The following is a 19,958-nucleotide window of genomic DNA, read 5'->3' as shown; positions in this document are numbered from 1 at the left end:
AGACTTGAAGCAGCTGATTTCTAAGACTTCTTAGAGCTCTAGTTAGAATCCTAGATTTTTTTTAGATTTTTGTTAAGTGCCCCCAGAGAGGATGATGGAGAGGTAGCTTGGTTCGGATGGGATGATCCCAGTGACCTCACAGCGGGGCATCGTACCACAAAACGGGACCTGAACCTTCTTAGGCCTTGCTTTTATGGCTGCAGTTGTAGAGCCGGGTCCCAGGCTCCTGGCCTGGTCTCTGACAAGGTCCAGACCCCAAAAGGATAATGTGTGGCAGAAAGGGGGTGAGCCCACGGCAGAGCACGTGGAGCAGGGACCACGCAGGTGTGGGAGGCTTTGCAACATTCACATCTGCTTCCTGAGTCACCGCTTTAGGAGTGACGGAGGGATTTCTTACCAGATGAAGAACAAGTCACCTTTATCAAACGATCCTTCACTTCTCCTTAGAAAAGAGGAAGTTGTATTTAAAGCCATCCCATCATCCAGCAGCCCTGCGATCCCTAGCACCGAAGTCCCCTGAACACGGGCTCCATCTATCGAGGTCAGCCACGTTGAGCTCTGCCCACGGTCAACCCTAGGGGACACTATCTGTGCGGACGACAGCATCCACGGCAGCATGCGGGGGCGGTAACATGGCAGGTATCATAATAACAACCGTTTATTCTGTGCCAGGTACACCAAACACCACGCTTTCTTGGATCTTCACAACCTTATGAGGTAATAGGGCGAGGCGTATTTTCCAGAGCAACTAACTGGGATTCAGAAGGTGCCTGTGGTCAATCCACTAGCGTGCTGTAGGGGTAGGATTCCAACCCGAGTCTTTCGGATTTTATAACCCAGGTTCTTTCCACTATATTCCACCCCCGCTCCATGGAAGTTCTTCTAAGTCAGGCCAACGCAGACCAGGATAGGGGAGGAACATGTTCATAGCATCCTGGAAACATTACAGGTGTTGTAATGTTCATGACTCAACAGCTTGTGATCACGATACTATCCTATTTCAAACCTTTCAGGGCTGACATCACTTAAAAAGAGAGTACAAAGCCTATATAGAGGAGCAAAGCCCCATCTTGCACCCTCCTTCCTCCTCACGTACTCTTTGCCAAGGTATTCTGTGCCCCCCAATAGCCATCTTTCAAGATATTTCTGGCCACAGAGCACACTTTTGTATTTTGGGGTCCCATTGGCCATTTCCTTTGCATTAGACTCAGACCAAAGGCCACATTTTGGCATCTTTTGGGACCTCCTGCAGAAGAAACAAGATACTCCCGCCCAAAGTGACGAGGGGAGCTTTGGCTGCAAATGCCAAAACTCTACTCAAAGATACTTTCTGGTTGTAGATGTGGACCAGTGTGGTGGGATAAACGCAGGATGCCCGTGAAATCCCAAGGGCCAGTCCTGCTCACAAGCTCTTCACAGGCCATGGAAGAGCCCTGTAGATGTGGTCACCCACAAGTAGGCTCCATTTTTCTAAAGCAAGGCTATCAGGTATATGCCTCTGTATATATTTGCAATATGATGATCGTACATTAAGGAGGGGTTGTTTGAAGTTATAATGCGAAAGAACATAATATACAAGCAGCAGGGATAAGGAAAAGAGGTAAGTGAGGAGGGGAGGCAGTGCCTTCAGAGCTGAGGCTGGTTTGACGGGGCTTTCCATTTGTCCCCTGCTGTAATCCCTGCGCTGTCACATGTGCTCCCTTCCCCATCCTACTGGAACTGTTGTTTTCCATTCCAAGGAAACTATGGCCTAAAACAAGGTGAGGGGATTGGTCTAGGAAAGGGCAAATGAATGATGAACAGAGAGACACTGAAGATTAGGCTTCTTGCTTGATTGCAAACTTCTGGAAGAACTCTCACCGCTGACCCACCTTTCCTTCACTGCTGATGTTGCTTCCTCTACTCCACCCAAGACTGGGTTTTGGTGTCTCCTCCCTCACCGTAGCTCAGGGTGCACTGCTTTGTGAGCTTTACTGGTCTCTCTCCTCCTGCTACTGGGAGCTACTCAAGGGCAGGGTGATGGTTTCTTCATTGTGTTGTGTTGATGTGACACACATATTTAACTGCGGCCTCACTACGCACGCCTAGACTCCCAGGTGCTCCTGCGAAAGTGGAGAGAAGATGGCAATGACAAGAGGAGAGGCTCCTCTGAGGACTCCCAGTAAGACAAGGCAGGCGTCTCAGTCACGTGAGTGCTTGCCTGTCACAGCATCGCCTGTGGAGCACCAGTGAGCAGACACCTGAGCAGGAGCAGGAGCCGAAGTGCCCATGAACAGCTCTGATGTGCAGTCTGGTGTCCCTTGTCCGAACCCATTTGGGCAGAGCCAGCACTCCTTCACTCCAGCCATGGAAATACAGTCTTGTAATCCTAGGCCTACCAGCTCTGGTCTCAGTTTTAGGCCAAGACAATTTTTAGGTGATTGTGATGTGCCCATAAATCCAAGATGTGGTGTTTCACAGGTCATTCTTTAGCCAAGACAAATTTTAAAGTAGGCTATAAATGTGATCGGTATATTCCAAGAATAATAGCGACAATCCCCGGGGCCTGGTGTCTCAGAGAACTAGCTAATAATTCATTGAATCCAAGCCTGTCCAGTCAAACAGGAAGGGTCCTCGCCTCTGCAGAATGTCTAGCCCAAGTAGTTTTTAAAACTCACCGAACACCAGACCTAGAAGAATCTTAGAGATAACTTAAGTCTGAGCCCATAGAAAACTAAGGGGACAGAGAGGTCAAGGCCTGCCCAAGGTCACACAGTTACCTATGAAGGCGGAGCAGGTGTGGGTAAAGCCTGCTTGCCACCCAGACCTACGTGAACCTCTCTTTGTGACTTTCTAAATCTCAGCACCCCATTGGCAGAAGGTGACCAGAAACCCCTCTCTCCTCGGGTGGCCCTGTCACCGGGGCAGGCGGGAGGGGGAGACTGCATATACTTAAAGATTCTGAACGGATTCTTGAGACACAGAAGGAGAGCAAAGCAGACATTACCGCCCCTCCTGCTGCTCAGGGGCATTTCTTATAGGCTTGGACATTTAGTTGAAAGCCGACCTTAGGGGATCCCTGGGTGGCTCTGCAGTTTAGCGTGTGCCTTTGGCCCAGGGCGCCATCCTGGAGTCCCGGGACTGAGTCCCACGTCAGGCTTCCTGCATGGAGCCTGCTTCTCCCTCTGCCTGTGTGTGTCTCTGCCTCTCTCTCTCTCTTTCTATCATGAATAAATAAATAAATAAATCTTAAAAAAAAAAAAAAAAAAAGAAAGCCGACCTTAATTTGCGTTGACAGTCAACGGGGCCACTGGTATCCTTGTACTCGGAGTTTCTACTTGGGGCGCCTCGCTGGCTCAGTCAGTAGAGCATGTGACTCTTGATCTTGGGGTTATAAGGTTGGGCCCCATGTTGGGTGCAGAGATTACTTAAAAAAAATCTAAAAAATATATATATGTAGTCTCTACCTCCCACCTTCAAACTGGGACCTTTTATTACAGTGAGCTGCTTTTAGAACTTCATGAAAAGAGACTTCAGTTTCCGACTAATCGTGGCTTGCTCATCCCTCTCTCCTCTCCCTGGCCTGGCTCCATCCTCAGAGGGCGGAAATAGAGAATGATATGTTGAAGAGGGCTCAGGTCTCATTTTCCGTGACTGCTTTTCCAGGTCACCTCTGCTGCTTCCTTGGTGGGAACCTCCATGGCTCACAGAGTTAGATGTAACTAGTGGCTCACGTAAGTGGGAGAATAGTAGGTCTGACTTTATTTGGAAACGCCTGTTTCTTCTCGACACTATCCTAGTGTTGTTGTTCTTCTGACTTTTCTGGCCTTCTCTCTAGAAGCTCTTATTTCTCCCGTGAGACTCAGCTTTTTTTTTTTTTTTTAAGGTTTTATTATTTATCCATGAGAGACACAGAGAGAGAGAGAGAGAGAGGCAGAGACACAGGCAGAGGGAGAGGCAGGCCCCACGCAGGATTCGATCCCAGGACTCCAGGATCACGCCCTGGGCTGAAGGCGGTGCTAAACCGCTGAGCCACCTGGGATGCCCAAGACTCAGCTTTGAATGCTCGGTTGAAAATGGAAAGATTGAAAGGATAGCTTTTGGGAATCCAAGCAAGCAAACCATTAATACCTGTGGAATGTTGATTGTGTACAAAACACCACACCAGTTTTTATGGAGGTTACAAGCTTATACCAGATATAGTCCATCTCTCCCCTCAAAGAGCTTATAATTTAGGTGAGGAGTTAGATATGCACCTGTCAGAGGTACCTAGTACCTGGGACAATATATTATGAGCCTGTTTCTCAAAGTAGGTACCAGTACCACCAGTGGACAAGGAGATGATTTTAGTGGGTACACAGGTAGGGCATTAAATAACTTTGATTCACATTGTAAAGATAATATATTCCTGTTTCCGTTTCCTTTCCATTCTTCTGATTACCTTAAAAAAAAAAAAAAGAAAGAAAGTCTCAGGTTTTTGCCAAAAATTTTCAAACACCTAATACCTTTTAATTTCCTCAATAAAAAACAAAAAGAGGTAGGACTCTGGTTCAGAACATTTGCACACCAACAGTGTCCAGCAGCAATTTAATAATATTCTTCATTCTTATTACACTTATTTTCAAGAGTTTACACTCTATTTTATTCCAAGTGATAAAGTTTTTCTGTGTATAATGCTAGAGTTATAATGTTTCCCTACTAAATTTCTTAGTTTGGGCTGACATGGAAAATTACTATAGACTGTGTGGTTTCAGCAACAAACATTTATTTTTATTTTCATTATTTTTCACAGTTCTAGAGATTGCGATCTCAGCACGGTTGGGTTTTGGCGAGAACCTTCCTCCTGGTTTATAGACAAACATCTTTGGCTGTGGCCTTACAAGGAGGAAAGAGAGCTAGCTCGCTCTCGGGCCTCTTCTTATAAAGGCACTAATCCCAGGGCGCCTGCGTGGTTCAGTCAGTTAAGTGTCTGCCTTTGGCTCAGGTCATGATCCTGGGGTCCTGGGACTGAGCCCCGCTTGGGGCTCCCTGCTCAGCAGTGGGGCGTCTGCTCCTTCCTCTTCCTCTGCCCTTCCCAAGCTCTCTCTCTCTTAAGTAAATAAATAATTTTTTTTTAAAGGCACAAATCCCATTCACGAGGGCTCTACTCTCGTGATCTCATTGTCTCCCAAAGGCCTTACCTCCTATTCCCATCACGCTGGAGATTAGATTTCAACATGTGAATTTTGGAGGGACACAAACACTCAGCTCACAACACTAAATATATTCATTTAGGTTAAAAAAAAAAAAAAAGAAAGACAAATCAGGTTAATTCCAAATAGTAAACAAATAATGGTAAAGGTGGTATAAAAATATGGCAGAGGGCAGCCCGGGTGGCTCAGGGGTTTAGTGCCGCCTTTGTCCTGGGTCATGATCCTGGAGTTCCGGGATTGAGTCCCGCGTCGGACTCCCTGCATGGAGCCTGCTTCTCCCTCTGCCTGTGTCTCTGCCTCTCTCTCTCTCGCTCTGTGTCTCTCATGAGTAAATAAATAAAATCTTTTAAAAAAATATGGCAGAAATCATCAAGTTTGTGCAAATATTTGGAAGCAGTTTACAAGTGTCAAGTGGGTGCTTTAGGAGTGAATTGCAAGAGGAATTTCAGGGAATGATCAGATACCAGAGGCTAGGAGGTCGGGGAAGAATTCCTAGAGGAAGTAAGGCCTTTGTAGGACATGGGAGGAGGGAGGTCATGTGACCAAAGCTATGGTGGTGGATGGGGTGGGAGTAGGAAGCCTGTTGGATTGGATGAGTCGTTCGTGTCCAGGAGTCATAGTTGGAGGAGAGGTACAGCTGGAATCACAAAGTGGAGAGACCCTCCCCACAAAGTGAGGACATTTGGCCTTTTTTTTTTTTTTTTTTTGCCTTTTTATTTTGAGATAAATATTGAATCACATGCAGTTGTAAGGAACCATACAGATAAATCCCTTTGCCCGGCACTCCCAATGATATCTTGCATAACTATAGTTCAATATCACAATTAAGAAATTTTTAAAAAAAATTTTTTTAAATTTTTATTTATTTATGATAGTCACACAGAGAGAGAGAGAGAGAGAGAGAGGCAGAGACACAGGCAGAGGGAGAAGCAGGCTCCATGCACTGGGAACCCGACGTGGGATTCGATCCCAGGTCTCCAGGATCGCGCCCCGGGCCAAAGGCAGGCGCTAAACCGCTGCGCCACCCAGGGTTCCCACAATTAAGAAATTGATGATGATACTAGCAAGCCACTGACCTTACTCCGATTTCATTGATTTTGCTTGCGCTCATTTGTGTGTGAGTATGTCTTAGTTCTATGCCATTTTATCACACGTGTAGAGAGGTGTGGCCACGACCATCATCAAGACACATGACAGTTCCAGCACAGGAATCCCTCATCTAGGGGCACCTGGGGGGCTCAGTGGTTGAGCATCTGCCTTTGGCTCAGGTCATGATCCCAAGGTCCCGGGATTGAGTCCCACATCGGGCTCCTCGGAGCCTGCTTCTCCCTCTGCCTCTCTCTCTGTGTCTCTCATGAATAAATAAATAAAATCTTAAAGAAAAAAAAAAGAATCCCTCATCTACCTTTTTATGGACAGAGTCACCTCCCTCTCTTTCCTCTTCTCTAAGCCCTGGCAAGCACTAATTGGTTATATCTATATAATGCTATATATCTGTATAATTCATCTCTATAATTCTGCCAAGACATGATACAAATGAAATCATATAGTAGGATGACTTTCTTTTTTACTCTTAAAGGCTTTACTGAAAAGTTGGCAAGATAAGACATATATTAAACCATTAGAAAACAAGATAAATAATGATAGCCTGACAGAGAAATTGGGAAGCTGGGAAGGAGTGTTTGTGATGTGGTGGGAGAGGAGGAGAGCAAGTGAGTCCTATTTTACATGCGTAATTGGCCTTTTTTCCACTCAGCATAATTTCCTTGAGATCCATTCAACTCGTTGCTTGTATCAATAGTTCATTCCTTTTTATTGCTGAATAGTCTTCTGTAGTTTGGATATATCACAGTTTAATCATTCACCGATTGTAGAAAATGTGGGTTGTTTCCAGTTTTGGGCTGTTATGAATAAACCTGTTGTGAACATCTGTGTATAGTTTTTTGGTGTGAACATAGATTCCATTTCTCTGGGGGAGATATTCAAGAGTACAATTGCTGTGTCGTATGGTAGGTTTGGTAGGTTTGGTTTTTATAAGAAACTGTCACACTCTTTTCCGATGTACATTCCCACCAGCAATGTGTGCATGATCCAGTTTCTCCGGATCCTTGCCAGCATGTGGTGTTACTGGCATTTAAATTTACTAATCTGATAGGTGTGTAGTAATAAGTCACGGGTTTAATTTGCATTTCCCTAATGGCTAATGATGTTGAACATGTTTCATTTGCCATTTATATATTTTCTTTGATGAAATGTCTGTTAATATCTTTTGTCCCCCAGCTAATTGAATATTTATGTTTTTATTGTCGCATTTTGGGAGTTCTTTGTATGTTCCAGATATAAGCCCTTTGTTGGATATGTGGCTTGCAAATATTTCCTTCTAGTCCATAATTAGTTTTTTATCCTCTTTACAGGATCGTTCATGGAGAAAAAGTTTTGGAGGTTGATAATATCCAATTTACTAATTTTTCCTTTTGTGGATTGTTGTTTGGATGTCAGGTCTAAGAACTCTTCACTTACCCCCAGGTCTTGAAGATTTTCTCCTACATTTTGTCCTGGAAGTTTATAATAAAGTTTGATATTTAAGTATGTGATACATTTTGATTTTTTGTATAAATATGAAGTTTAAATGAAGGATTCATTTATTTTTGTTCTTGTTTATAAATGTCCAATTGTTCCAGTAGCATTTGTTGAAAAGCTTATCCTTCTCTTATTGAATTGCTCTTATACCTTTGTCAAAAGTCAGTTGGGCATATTTGTGTAGGCCCTCTGCTTTTTATAACCATCTTTTTATTTTTTTATTTTTATAAATTTATTTTTTATTGGTGTTCAATTTGCCAACATTTAGAGTAACACCCAGTCCTCATCCTGTCTTATTGATATTTCCTATCATTTGATAGCAACATCTTGAAAAGAAAAAGGTTAACGGACCTTCTGCCCAAATGAATCATGCCACTAGTATAATAAATTATTTGATTATGAAATACTTGATAATTTAGAAAGGTCTCATTACATACCCATGAATCATCTGCAGGGCCTTATGATCTTTATGAGAACAGAACATTTGGCTTATATCCCACCAAAATATTTCCTTTTACCTAAATAGAAAGACATGGGAAAGACTGCCCATATTTTTTCCCCAGGGCCAATACATAGTTGTTGAAGTTTGCCTTTGGGAACTTTACAGGGAGGAGAAAAGTGATTGGACTTTGTCAGGGTGTTTTCTTTTTTCTTTTTCTTTCTTTCTTTTTTTTTTTTTTTTTTTTTTTTACAAAGTCTCCAACAGAGACATGTAACCAGCATCTCTGCCAGGGACTCAAGAGTCTGCTCACACACACAAAAATAAGAAGGGGCATCTAAGGAAAATGAGTTGAGCCCTTTTAGGGACATGCCAAGCCAGATAACCCAAATTAATCATAGCAAGATACAGCCAGTCTCAGGGCTCAGTACCATGAAATTCGCTCTGCTTCCTTAGGTTTTGAAACATGCATCTGTATAAACCTGCCTGTGCGGACATCCCCAGCCCCAAGCTGGGTCTGCCTAAATCCAGCGAATCAGCCCTGAAATGTAGACGGCACTTAGCCGTGACCAAGCCTCCACCCCAGGCAGCCTGCTGGCCGGTTAGGCCTAGTGGAGCAGCAGAACGGAAATATCTGGAGAAGTTTTTACGTGCTCATGGGATTTCATTGCAGGAAACCACCAGAGCCGAGACGGGCATGCCTTACAGGTACTTGCTGGTTGCACTGGCACGCGAGCAGGGCGCTGCGTTGAGGTCGAGGGGTGCTGTTACTAAAGGGATAAGGCTTGAAATGGCAAACCAAGCACCATCTAAAAAATGAAGATGGGGAGCCCTCTTCTTTGGCTACCTTAGTTTTTCAAGCTTTAGATGGTCTACTTTCTCTTTGCTCAAAAGGCCCCGTGGAAGACAGGCAGGCTCCCCTGTGGAAGCTCCTAACCATGTGCTGCCAGGAGAAATAGCTTTGGCTTGGAGTAGGTCGGTGACTTAGGTCAGAATGAAGAATGGGGGCTCTATTCTTCTTTAGGGGATTTATAAATTAAGAGTAGGATTTAAAAAAAAAATGTTACCTGGGCTTCAAGGCTGTTATTTTCATCTGAGCCTGAATTGTGTGGTCTGTGTTAATGGTTAATAAAACAGTGCATGAAACTGAGCAAGTTCTTCTTGAAATGACGACACTTTTTTTTTTTTTTTTATCATTGCAGCCCAAGATAAATTACTGGTTGTTCTCTAAACTTCTAATACCATCATTTATTCTGTGAAAGATTAACAAAAAGGAGAAGTGTTCCCCTGGTATGGGGTTGGATGTGTAATCTTTATAAATTGCTCTGAGATGGGAAGTATCATTCTTTGTCAGAGCAATTATTGTCCAAAGCTCTGTGAGATAGGCCAGTGCTTAGCTAAATTACCTGGTGGCACCGCACAAGTGCTTCCTTGACAAATGCCTGGAGTTTTAAATATCCAGGAAACTGAGCAAAAGCCGTTCAGGAGGACAAGAGTGCCGAAAATGGGGAAAGAATTAATTTAGCATTGCTAAGGAACAGTTGTCTCCAGTCCCAGCGCCTGTCCCAGCTCTGCACTCCACAGAGTGGGATTGTTTTTGCATGGATGTGAAGTCCCCAGGGATTTCGTCTTTCTGTAATGTAAAGGTCTGTTTTCATGGAGTAGGTACTGCTCTAGTTTACCAGCTAATTTGATTAATCAAACAATTTGCAATGAAATGACTTCTTTCTGCAGAGAGCAACGTATTTCACACAGACTCGATGCAGTTAAGGGCTCCAGGCAGACAAGGAATGAGCTCCTAGAGGTTTGCAGGGGATGAGGTAGACCCGGGGCGGCCCACCCCGTCGTGCCTTGGAAGTGGAGCCTGAGAAGAATCTAAGCACCTTTCCGACACAACTCACGGCTCCCCACGCTGGCTGTTCCTCGTCCTCCTTTCCTGAATCTGGCTTCCACCAGGAGCCACCGTCTCCCTCTGCCTCTTCGCCTTCTCTCCTCGATCCTCAGTGGTGGCAGGGGGGTGAGGTCCGAATACAGATGAGGGGGGTGGCAGATCTCTGTCTCTGCGTCTCTGCCACAGCCTAGGTGGCGTTAGCATGAGCCCTGGCATAGAGCTGCAGGGGGCATGGCTCCTTCCTGAGTTCGGGTCTGGATATCAAGGAGCCTTTGCGGTGTGTGCCAACGTCCAGATGAAGATATGTCCTAGGATAGTGTTTTTCCGACCGTTTCAAAGCAGAGGAATTGTCCCTCCTCAAGTGGTTAAACGCAAAGGGGTCCTTGTTGAAGGTGGAAGCCCGGAGCCCTGCCTGCTGGAGGGGGCAGGCTTCCCCAGTCTGGCTCCCGAGGCGGCCCTGCCAATCCCACACTCCTGTGGTTTGAGGGCACAGTTCCAAGGCGACTCTTCCTAATGCCTTGGAGAGCAGGGCCCTGTGGCCTTGAGGATGTCCCGTCACAGGGGCAGGCTCTTGGGCAAGGGTAGGTGCCCCTGGATCACACCGGTAAGAGGTGGGACCTAGAAGATAGCCATTTCCAGATCAGAATTTGAGGAGAGACAAGTGCACCTAAATGGATAATTGGCCCCAGGAAATAGCCAAAGTTCTGAGTTCTGAGGGGCTGGCGGTGTTGTCACCCCATCCTCCATTACATGCCTCCCTCCCCCTCCTTCCTTTCTCCAGATTTCCATAGTAATTTGTCTGTTCTTTGGAGACCCGTATTAATCATCCTTATTTAAAGCCTTGTCCTTGTAACATTAGGGAGGGATTTTTAGGGAAGAGAATACAGGTTCTCTCAGTCCCCCCCCACCCCCCCAGCTTGGCTTTTTGCCATGACATTTTTTTTTCTTTTTGGGTTTTTCACTTTAATTCCAGTATAGTTAACACGCAGTGTTGTATCAGTTTCGGGTGTACAGCGTAGTGGTTCAGCTCTTCCGTACATCACCCGGTGCTCCTCACCCGGTGCTCCTTGACCTCCCTCACCTATGTCACCCATCCCCCCCCCTTCCCCTCCGGCAACCATCTGCTTCTTCTCTAGAGTTAAGACTCTGTTTCTGGTTTTCTCTCTTACTTCCTCCCCCTTTGTCCATTTGTTTTGTTTCTTAAATTCCACATGTGAATGAAATCCTATTGACTTCTTAGAAACGTAGGTGGTGTTGGGTGAGAAGGTGAATTTCATATTCTTTCTTCCTTACCCTCATTTCCATCCCTCGCCTTCCCAACTGTGGCTATGTCAAAATACCCTGTGCAACCTGTCTTTTTCTATTTTCTTCCTTTTGAAGGGTATTATTGCACGTAGAGTGGAAAGAGAATGGAAATAGTGGAAAGAGAATGGGCTTTGGAGTTAATCAGAACAGAGTTCAAATCCCAGCTCTTTTGATCTCCAACCCGTGTGACACTGAGCTGGCTGTGACATGTAAGTGCCTAACACACAGTAGGTGCTCACTTCTTGCTTATTCTCTAGCCTCTGTGATTCATTCTAGGGGCAGGGGATGGAAGGCCCTATAGCTGGAACGTACAAATGGGGAAGACAGAACATCTTAAAGGAATATAAGAATATCTTATGATAAGATAGAATGTCCCTTAGAAGGAATAAAAAAAATCTGCACTAATTCACAATCTGTGTAGGTTTTCATGCTGAGCTTTAGAATTCTGAGAGTTCTGGAAGATCCCATAAGCTGTTTTCTCTTCCTAATTTGGTCAGATGCCATTGCAGCCTCCAGCCCAATACCAGCTGCTTGGGTCCCTCGATCATCTGTGAGAGAGCATTCTGTTGTGTTTCCATGGAGACTTGGTTTTATTTCTAACTGAGGGTGACCAGGAGAGGGAAAAAATCAGTAAATATGCAAACACATGTATCAACTGAAAAGAAACTGGAGGAAATTGTTTGAACGTGGTGCACAAAGTGCCAAGTTGCTGTGTAGATCCTTCTGTTGGCTTAGAGTTTTTCGCAAAAATAGAAGGTTTTTGTGGATTCATCTTATTAGTGTCTATATAATAGTTACCCAGGAGGGTCCTTTAGTCATTCCTAAGAGGTTGAAAGTTAATTGTCTCCATTACACAGCATTGAAATCTGAGCCAGATAGTAAACCTGAGCTTAGTTCAAGATTAAAGAACACTAAGTAGTCGTTTTATGGCTAAAACACACAAAAAATATCTAGACTGAGTAAGGATGTAGCAAATATTCAGCTTTGAAGCAATTTTATAATTAGCCAGGAGGAACTCCAGCAGGTGTAAAATGAAGGTCTGATGCAGGGGTCAGCAAACAGGGCCTGTGAAAGGCCAGGGGGTAAATATTTTAGGCTCAACGGGCCGTGTGCACCGTTGTCACAACTACAGAACGGTGCCACTGTAGGGTGAAGGCCGCCACCGACAGGAAGCGGAGGGGGGTGTGCTTGCGGTCCCACAAAACCGTATGCAGGGGCTGAGGGATGACACGAGTTTTATGTAAGTTTCACATCTCGTGAATCTTCTTCCTTTTTTTTCTCCCAAATCGTTAAAAAATGTACGAGCCAAGCTTGGCTTGAGGAACAGACAAAGGTAAGTGGCAGGTCGGCATTGGCCAATAGGCCGCAGTTTGCTGACCCCTGGTCTAGAAAGCAAAGCTGTCAGGCGCATAGCTTCTTTGTTTGTTTGTGTTTATTTTTAAACCTCTTTTTTCCAGAGGTATTTAAGGTACCCAAGAGCGTCTCATTGAGAAAAACAAAAATACCAAATCAGAAGGAGTGAATTCAAGGAGCATTAAGAGCAGGAAGGGGCCAGGCTCTGTGTTCTCCAGGGGCACGAAATTGCAAAGAGTGAAGCGGCGCTCTTGACGACAGTCGTGCAGTTCTTGCAGGAGGTGGGCACAGGCCAGTTGCTCAGTGTGGGCACATCTCTTTTTAATCTGGAGGCCAGAGAGGATTTCTCTCGTGGTTCTTCACTACATAAATAATAACATCGTTTAGTCATCTCGCAGAGTTCGAAAGGAAACGTGTCTCACCATATGCCTAAAAAAGAGAGGGGCGGAAATGCACGCTTACAAATTGAATTTTGCACAATTCGGAGCGTACCACCCTCCTTTCCTCCCTTGCTTTTAACCATTTTTTTGTTTCTCCTGTCGGAATCTGTCCTTAGGATCTATTGAGAAGATGTCTTTTTTTTTTCCACCTCACACATGACCTCTTACTGACTTAAAATGGCCTCACGGAGCATTGTAATAAATTACTCTCCAAATGGTGTATAAGAAGACGAAAATAATCTTTTATCAAACCATGTGTTTCCATGCCTGGCATTGTGTCCAGAACAGAAATATTTGAAGCAGAACCCAACTAAAAGGCAAAAACTACCACCTGCTCGTAGCACCTCTCCCATCAGCTTTGCCGCAGTGTCTGAGGTTTTCTCCAACTGGAGGCCTCGGTTCCGTTACAGTAGAAGCCTGGAAGCTAAGCTGACAGGCAGCCCACCTAGGAGGAGACATGTCGGGCAGGTGTGGCCTGAAAACAGAGAAGGCAGGAAAGGAGGTTTCTAAAGCAGAGCAAGAGGAAAGCTTGGGTGTCGAGGCACATGTGTGGAGGAAGAAGAGGGCCCCAACGCCAGAGAGAATCCTCACCCAGCCACTGCTTTCTCCAGGATGTTGGGCAGAGCGTCTGGGAGCATCTATTACCTGGTCTCTACACGGAGATCCTTGTAGAGACCAGGTAATAGATTCACTCTGGGAACCTTTGCCTGGGTTCTGTCAAAGTGAGAAGGTGGCGTCCCAGCTGCAGGATTGGATGGCCACCTTCTCCTTCCCTGCTTCCCTGATGCCCGGCTGCCTTACCCAGAGGATGAAAATGAACCCTCCTCACAGGGTAATACCGTTTGTGTAAAGGCCCAAACAGTAGGCACCCGGGAAGGCCTATCCCCTTGTAGCCCTTTCCCCTTTCTTGTGATTCCTGTAATACAGCGCGGAAACGGAAAATTATTTTTATTCCCAAATTGAACTCACTGTCATCCTTCCAGCTAGCCCCCCGCCCCACCCTGGCCCCAAACAAAAATCCCTTCACAATGCATTCCCGTGACCTACTTTTTTCACGGAGCACTTGGCACACTTGGACCCGCTTGAAAAGTGGCTATGGCCATGACCATGAAAAATCAAAAGCCTAAAAAAAATAAAAAAAATAAATGGCTACATGTGCAGGGTTTGTATTTTCTACATTAAAAAAAGGGCGCCTACATGATTTATTTTAGACTGGCCTGATTTTGGTCAGTTGTGAGGCCTGGGCTAAAATTTGCTGTGACTGCGGCTCTCCTGGCATCAACATTTCTGGAGGAACATCGGTGTCACTGAGATGGTTCAGACTCAGAACCTGTGTGATTATATGAAATCTGAATAGCCTGCTGGGGAAGGGCCTGGAAGGCTTGGTGAAAGGGGCCTATTCAGAATGGGGCAGACTGTTTATTTCCTCTTGAATGTAACAGGGGTTCTAAAATAAGTATGTTTTAAAAGTGTCAGTTTAGATCGAAAACCCTTTAAAAATTTAAGCAAAAGTGAGAGAGGAGTGCCACTTGGATTCGAAGTATTATTTTTATTCCTTTTTGAAATTTCCACGTATGTTTCTCCAGGGGGAGCGTTGCTTCGTTTTTCCGTAGCTGAAGGAAAACATCTGAAATTCGGGGCTCGGGAGCAACACCGGGTTCTATTAACCCACGTTTTTCTCATGTAGAAATTGGTGGTGGTGGTTTCACAATGAGAAAAAAAAAATGAGCATTTAGCCTGAGTTTTCCTGACCCAGGAGCTACTGTAGGTCACATATGTTTTCACTCAAGGAGGAAAAAACAACAGAAAACTTCCGAATTTCCCTGCAGTGCCCAGGAGTGCCGCTAAGATGTGCTGTTTCATAAAGAAAAGGAAGCCCCCGGGCTCCTGACCCGCAGCTCGCAGAGATCTGTGAATTGTGCCCAGGCCGTGCTAGGCCACGGCTTCCACTCCCATCTGCGGGTTTCCCTTGATTGTGAAAATTAAGAAATCCCTCTTTTGATGCCACTTGGGAAGTTTCCCGTGGTGAGAAAAAACAAGAATTTATGGCCAGCGTCCTCCCAGGATTTGGGGACCCTGATGCCTACAGCAGGCCTGTGTCCCCATAACCCGGGTGAGCCAGGTGTCTGGCTGCGCAGATTTCTGTGTCTGGGGGCTTCGGGGCCACAGCACAGAGCCTGGGGGCGGCCCCTGGGGTGGAGAGGGGGTGCTTCACGCTTTGGCCTGGCTTTAGAGAATGTTCCGTTGATGTGTTTTGCAGGCACCTGGTCGCAGTGGAGCGGGCGGCTGCAGGGAGTCTGGAGGAGCGCGGGCCGCCGGCCCCCGCAGAGGAGCCAGCCCCTGCTCACACCCCCGCTGCCTAGGCCCGGCCCCAGATACACAGGTGGGGAGTGGTGCCTCCCGCCTCTGCACTCGGGGCGCAGCTTCACCTCTCTGGGTCACCCTCCACACCCGCTGCCTTAGTCCCCAGCCGGGGATGCTTCTAGCTCCTCATCCAGCTCGTTATCAACCGCCGCTCCCTAAGGTTTCGATGGTACATCGTGTAATACATGCCGGTGCCCAGGTGAAGAGATGTTCTAGGTCTCTGTGTTTCAAACAATTATAAAGAAAAAGAACACTTCTCCCCCCAACCCCCCCGGACAGGGGAAAGCAAAGCTGTCCCGGTTGATGGGGTGGGGTGGGGTGGTCTGTAAATATGTCACAGCCAAAGAAATGAACCTCTAATCATGGGAGTCCGGGTGGTAGAGGAGCAATTTTTAGGCAATCTACCTATTTCTTAAAACCAGATTATTATTATTATTATTATTTTTAGAAAGATTTTATTTATTTATTCATGAGAGACACAGAGAGAGAGAGAAAGAGAGGCTGAGACCCAGGCAGAGGGAGAAGCAGGCCCCATGCAGAGAGCCTGACGCGGGACTTGATCCCGGGTCCCCAGGATCACACCCTGGGCTGCAGGTGGCGCTAAACAGCTGCGCCACCGGGGCTGCCCAAAACCAGATTACTAAAAAGTAAAAACAAAACTTCTAATTTGAAGATAATTTCAATCTGTCATACAACTTGTAAGAATAATACTAATAACTTTTCAGCCATTTTTCTTCTTAACATATTGTTTGCATTTTGCCCCATTTGCCTTGACATTTGCTCAGGTTCTTATGTGCACGCTTCTTGCACTCCCACCACCTCCTAATTTATTTTTCCAAGAGAAAATTAAGTTTGAGGGTACGTTACATATGTCACGGCCCTTTACCCCGTACGTACACCCCCATGCAAATACCAAATTGATGGGGTATGATACCTTTACCTGATAGGCTGTCTGTATTCTAATTTCATCAGGTGACCCAATGACGCCCTTTATAGCAATTTTTTTTTTCTTTTTTACTCCACTAGTACTGGATCCAGGTTAGAATCACATACAGTGTTTAGTTGTCCTGTCTTTTTAGTTTCCTTCAATCTGGAACAGTTCAGGACGGATTAAATTTAGCTCAGGGAGGAGGTCAGTGGGAAAAGGCCTCTGACTATTTGCAATGTCTGCTCGGGGTTGGGAGGTGGTGCTATAGTGCCACACAATTGCTGTGCTTGTCCTAACGGGTCCTGGTTACTGTGACCAATCCTGTCTCCAAGACGAGTCTTCCACAGCTACACGACAAGGGCCACAACCTTGTAAACTGGAATTTCAGGTCCGAAGCTGAGGTGGATCTCAAAGACGTACTGACCTACACAAACTCAGTCATCTCTGTTCTGCTTGACACATCCCCTGAAGGGTGTGTGCTGGTCGCAGGGGCAGGGCTGTTGACTCGTCAGGAACTGGGGTTAGGCCCTCTGAGCGTGGACAGAGTGAGGGGGCTGGGAGCATCCAGCACGTGGTTAGCTCAGAATGTGCAGCCCCAAAGTCAAGTACCGAGGAGATGAGCCCAGAGCCACCCCAAAAGGCTGGAGCAGCAGCCCAAGGGACAAGTCTGTTACAAACAGGCAATGGTGTGGGTTCGGGCCGAGGTCCCCCTGTGGGCGAGGGAGAGGAAGCTGAGCTGCCCAGCAGCCAGGGAAGCGTAGGTTCCACGTGGGGCACAGGGAACACCTTCAGACAAGGAACTTTGGCCCAGTTGTCTTTGGTCTATTTTTCCTCTCCCCATATTCCTTTTAATTTATAAAGGCAGAATATTTTAGAAGTTCTGACAATTGAAGGGTGTGGGTGTAGAGTGTGTAGCTCATCAGGTATCGAAGCTGTGCGTCAGCATCGGGAGGGTTTGTAACAGGTCACTGCCCTGGAGATGGTGCAGCACTCTGCAACTCAGCACAGGGTGGCAACACACGCTCAGAGGCTGGTTAGGGCCTTAAAAAGGCGCTGTCACGGCTCCCAAGATGACCATTGGGTATGACGGGCACCTTATACGTAATGTCCCAAAAGCTTAATCCTTATTGTAGCTTCTTTGTAAGACTTGTCGAATTAGTGCCTCCTTCCTTTGTGCCTGTTGTTCCTCTTGGCACTCCGGTTCGTTTATTTCTGTATCGCGTGTCTCTCCCTCTGGAGGGGGAGCTCCGGGAGGACGGGGTCTTATCTGTAGGGGTAATTGCTGCTTCCCTAGAATCCAGTCTCTGGTGTAGAACTCGGTAAACATTTGCTGAGTAAACAAGTTATTAAGCAGAATAATAACAAAGAAGCCCTCGTTCTTTACTGGCAGGCAATCGGCTGGATTATCAGACTCAGGGAATTGTTCTACCAAACTTTCCACCCATAGTCTCCCTGCTACTCACTTCCTGCCTATCTCTCTTTACTAAAAGCATCACAAATGTCCTCATTTGAGATAGTGGCACTTGGGGGACAACATTGTTCTCATGGGAAATGGATTCTATTTTAAGGTCCTTTGAAGTTTTCTATCATATTTATAATGTCATAAGCCCACTTTATTTTTGTTCCTCCTCACACATCCATCTTGTTTCACTTTTCATTCATTTATTTATCTCCTTGCATTCATGATGTCTTCACTGTACTTTCCTCCAGAAAGTTGTCCGTGATGTCACTGTCTAGTCCTACCCACAGTTGGGTCCTGAGTTATAGAGACCAAACAAGACACTCATGGCCTTCGCTCTGGGCATACGCCTTATTTCTCCTAGATGTGGTGCTTGTGTGCCAACATCCTGGAGCCATGGGTCTCTCCTTTTACACCCCTTCCCACCACACATTCTTCCTACCTCTTGTCCATCAATTCTATGAGCCCTTTTGGGCTTACTCTTTTCCTGATCATTTTCTGGTTCCATCTCATTGCAAGAGGCTCCTCATCTCATTAAAGCACCCGAGTGTCATTTCCCAAAAGATGGGAGACAAGTCTGCAGGGTCAGCTATCCTGTTGGGATTCCTAGATGACCCATCAACCTAAATACACTAGAGGATTCTTTCCCTACTCAGTAATTATGCATGATTGTGAATTCTGATTAGACCTTCTTATTCTTGGTATAGCTCAGATTTTCCCAGGAACAATCTGGCCTATAACTAAGGAATTCTTCAGCTGATGACCAGCAGTTGGAGGATGGTACCTTGGTGGTATCATTAGGTGTTTGAGTCATTGAGAAGTTTTCTCACTTGACTCTGACCACCTTTATATCTTGGGAAATATCCTGACCTGTTCTACTCAGCGTTACTGGGACTGGGCCATACCAACAGTAGGGTCACACTTTTCCATTCGAGGGGTTTAATTGCCTGAGGGAGCCAGCCTGGGTGAGGCTCAATGAGAGTGGATGAAGTCCAACTACCTTCTTTCAGTTCCTTCCTCACCACCATTTTCTCTCCAAGGACCTTCCATTTTTTATTCCATATTCACTAGTTCTTGGTGGATGTTCTTTCTGGACGTCCTGTGTGGGTAAATATTTTCCCTTTTATGTCTCATGACCCATTTAGAATGTTGAGTGATCCAAAACACAGTCCCTGAGAAAATGAAAAATCAGGCTTGTGCAGCCAAATCCATATTTTATAATTCAATGGGGCACGCTTTTTATGAAGTTATTTTCTATGACCACTAATTGGTCCTTGCTGTTTTGGGTGCTGTGTTTATTTTTGGTTGAGCTATTTACCTTATTTCCTCCCCAACATACACAGATTCATTCTTTCATTCAAGAGCTATTACTAAGTTTTCATCTATGTTACACACTATCCCAGGAGACACGGCAATGAACAAGACAGAACAAAACAGTAAGTTCCCTGTTTTCTTGGAGATTTCATTCTAGTTGGGATGAGATAGACAATAAACTGTAACATTTCAGGAAGAATAAGTCCTCTGTAGAAACACAAAGCAGGAGGGAGGATGAGTATATGTGTCAGTGAACAGCTAAAATTTTAAAGGGTGCACCCAGGCAAGGCCTCACCCAGAAGATGGTATTTGAAGGAGGTGAAAAGGACAATCACCTGGGTTTCTGGGAGGAAGAATGCTTCAGACAGAGATCACAGCATGTGTAAAGAAAGGCCTAAAGTGAAAGTATATATATATATGCTTCACTAGGAAGACTCACAGAACTCAGGAAAGAATTATATTTGCAATTATATTCTATGGCTACAAAAAGATACAGATTAAAGTCAGCTTGGAGGAAAGGGGCCTAGAGTGGAAGTCCAGGAGAACCAAGCAGAACTTCTGATGTCTTCTTCCAATGGAGTTGTATGGAAAGTACTTTCCCCCAAAATAAAGTGTGACAATATGCACAGAGTATTGTCAGCCAGGGCAGCTTATTCCAAGACTTGGTGTCCAGACTTTTCACTGGGGATTGGCCATATAGACACACTGACCACC

The 19,958-nt window shown here is 45.6% G+C and overlaps 1 protein-coding gene across 2 annotated transcripts in view; it reads left to right on the top strand.

The window, feature by feature from the left end:
• The window catches only part of KCNAB1 (potassium voltage-gated channel subfamily A regulatory beta subunit 1), a 359,203-nt gene that overhangs the window by 14,981 nt on the left and 324,264 nt on the right, over nt 1–19,958 (top strand). Inside the window, exon 1 of one of the 2 annotated variants that reach the window (XM_072792176.1) lies at nt 8,585–8,898. The exons of the other annotated variant lie outside the window; for it this stretch is intronic. Within the exon in view, the coding sequence (XP_072648277.1) occupies nt 8,657–8,898 (242 nt within the window). The 5' untranslated portion in view covers nt 8,585–8,656. Of the gene's footprint in view, nt 1–8,584; nt 8,899–19,958 lie in introns of those variants that run through there. 2 annotated transcript variants of the gene reach the window in all.

Source organism: Canis lupus, chromosome 22 (genome assembly GCF_048164855.1).
Source record: "Canis lupus baileyi chromosome 22, mCanLup2.hap1, whole genome shotgun sequence".
In the NCBI taxonomy this organism is placed as follows: domain Eukaryota; kingdom Metazoa; phylum Chordata; class Mammalia; order Carnivora; family Canidae; genus Canis; species Canis lupus.
The sequence above is the reverse complement of the archived record's forward strand: the minus strand, read 5'-3'. Positions and strand labels throughout refer to the sequence as shown.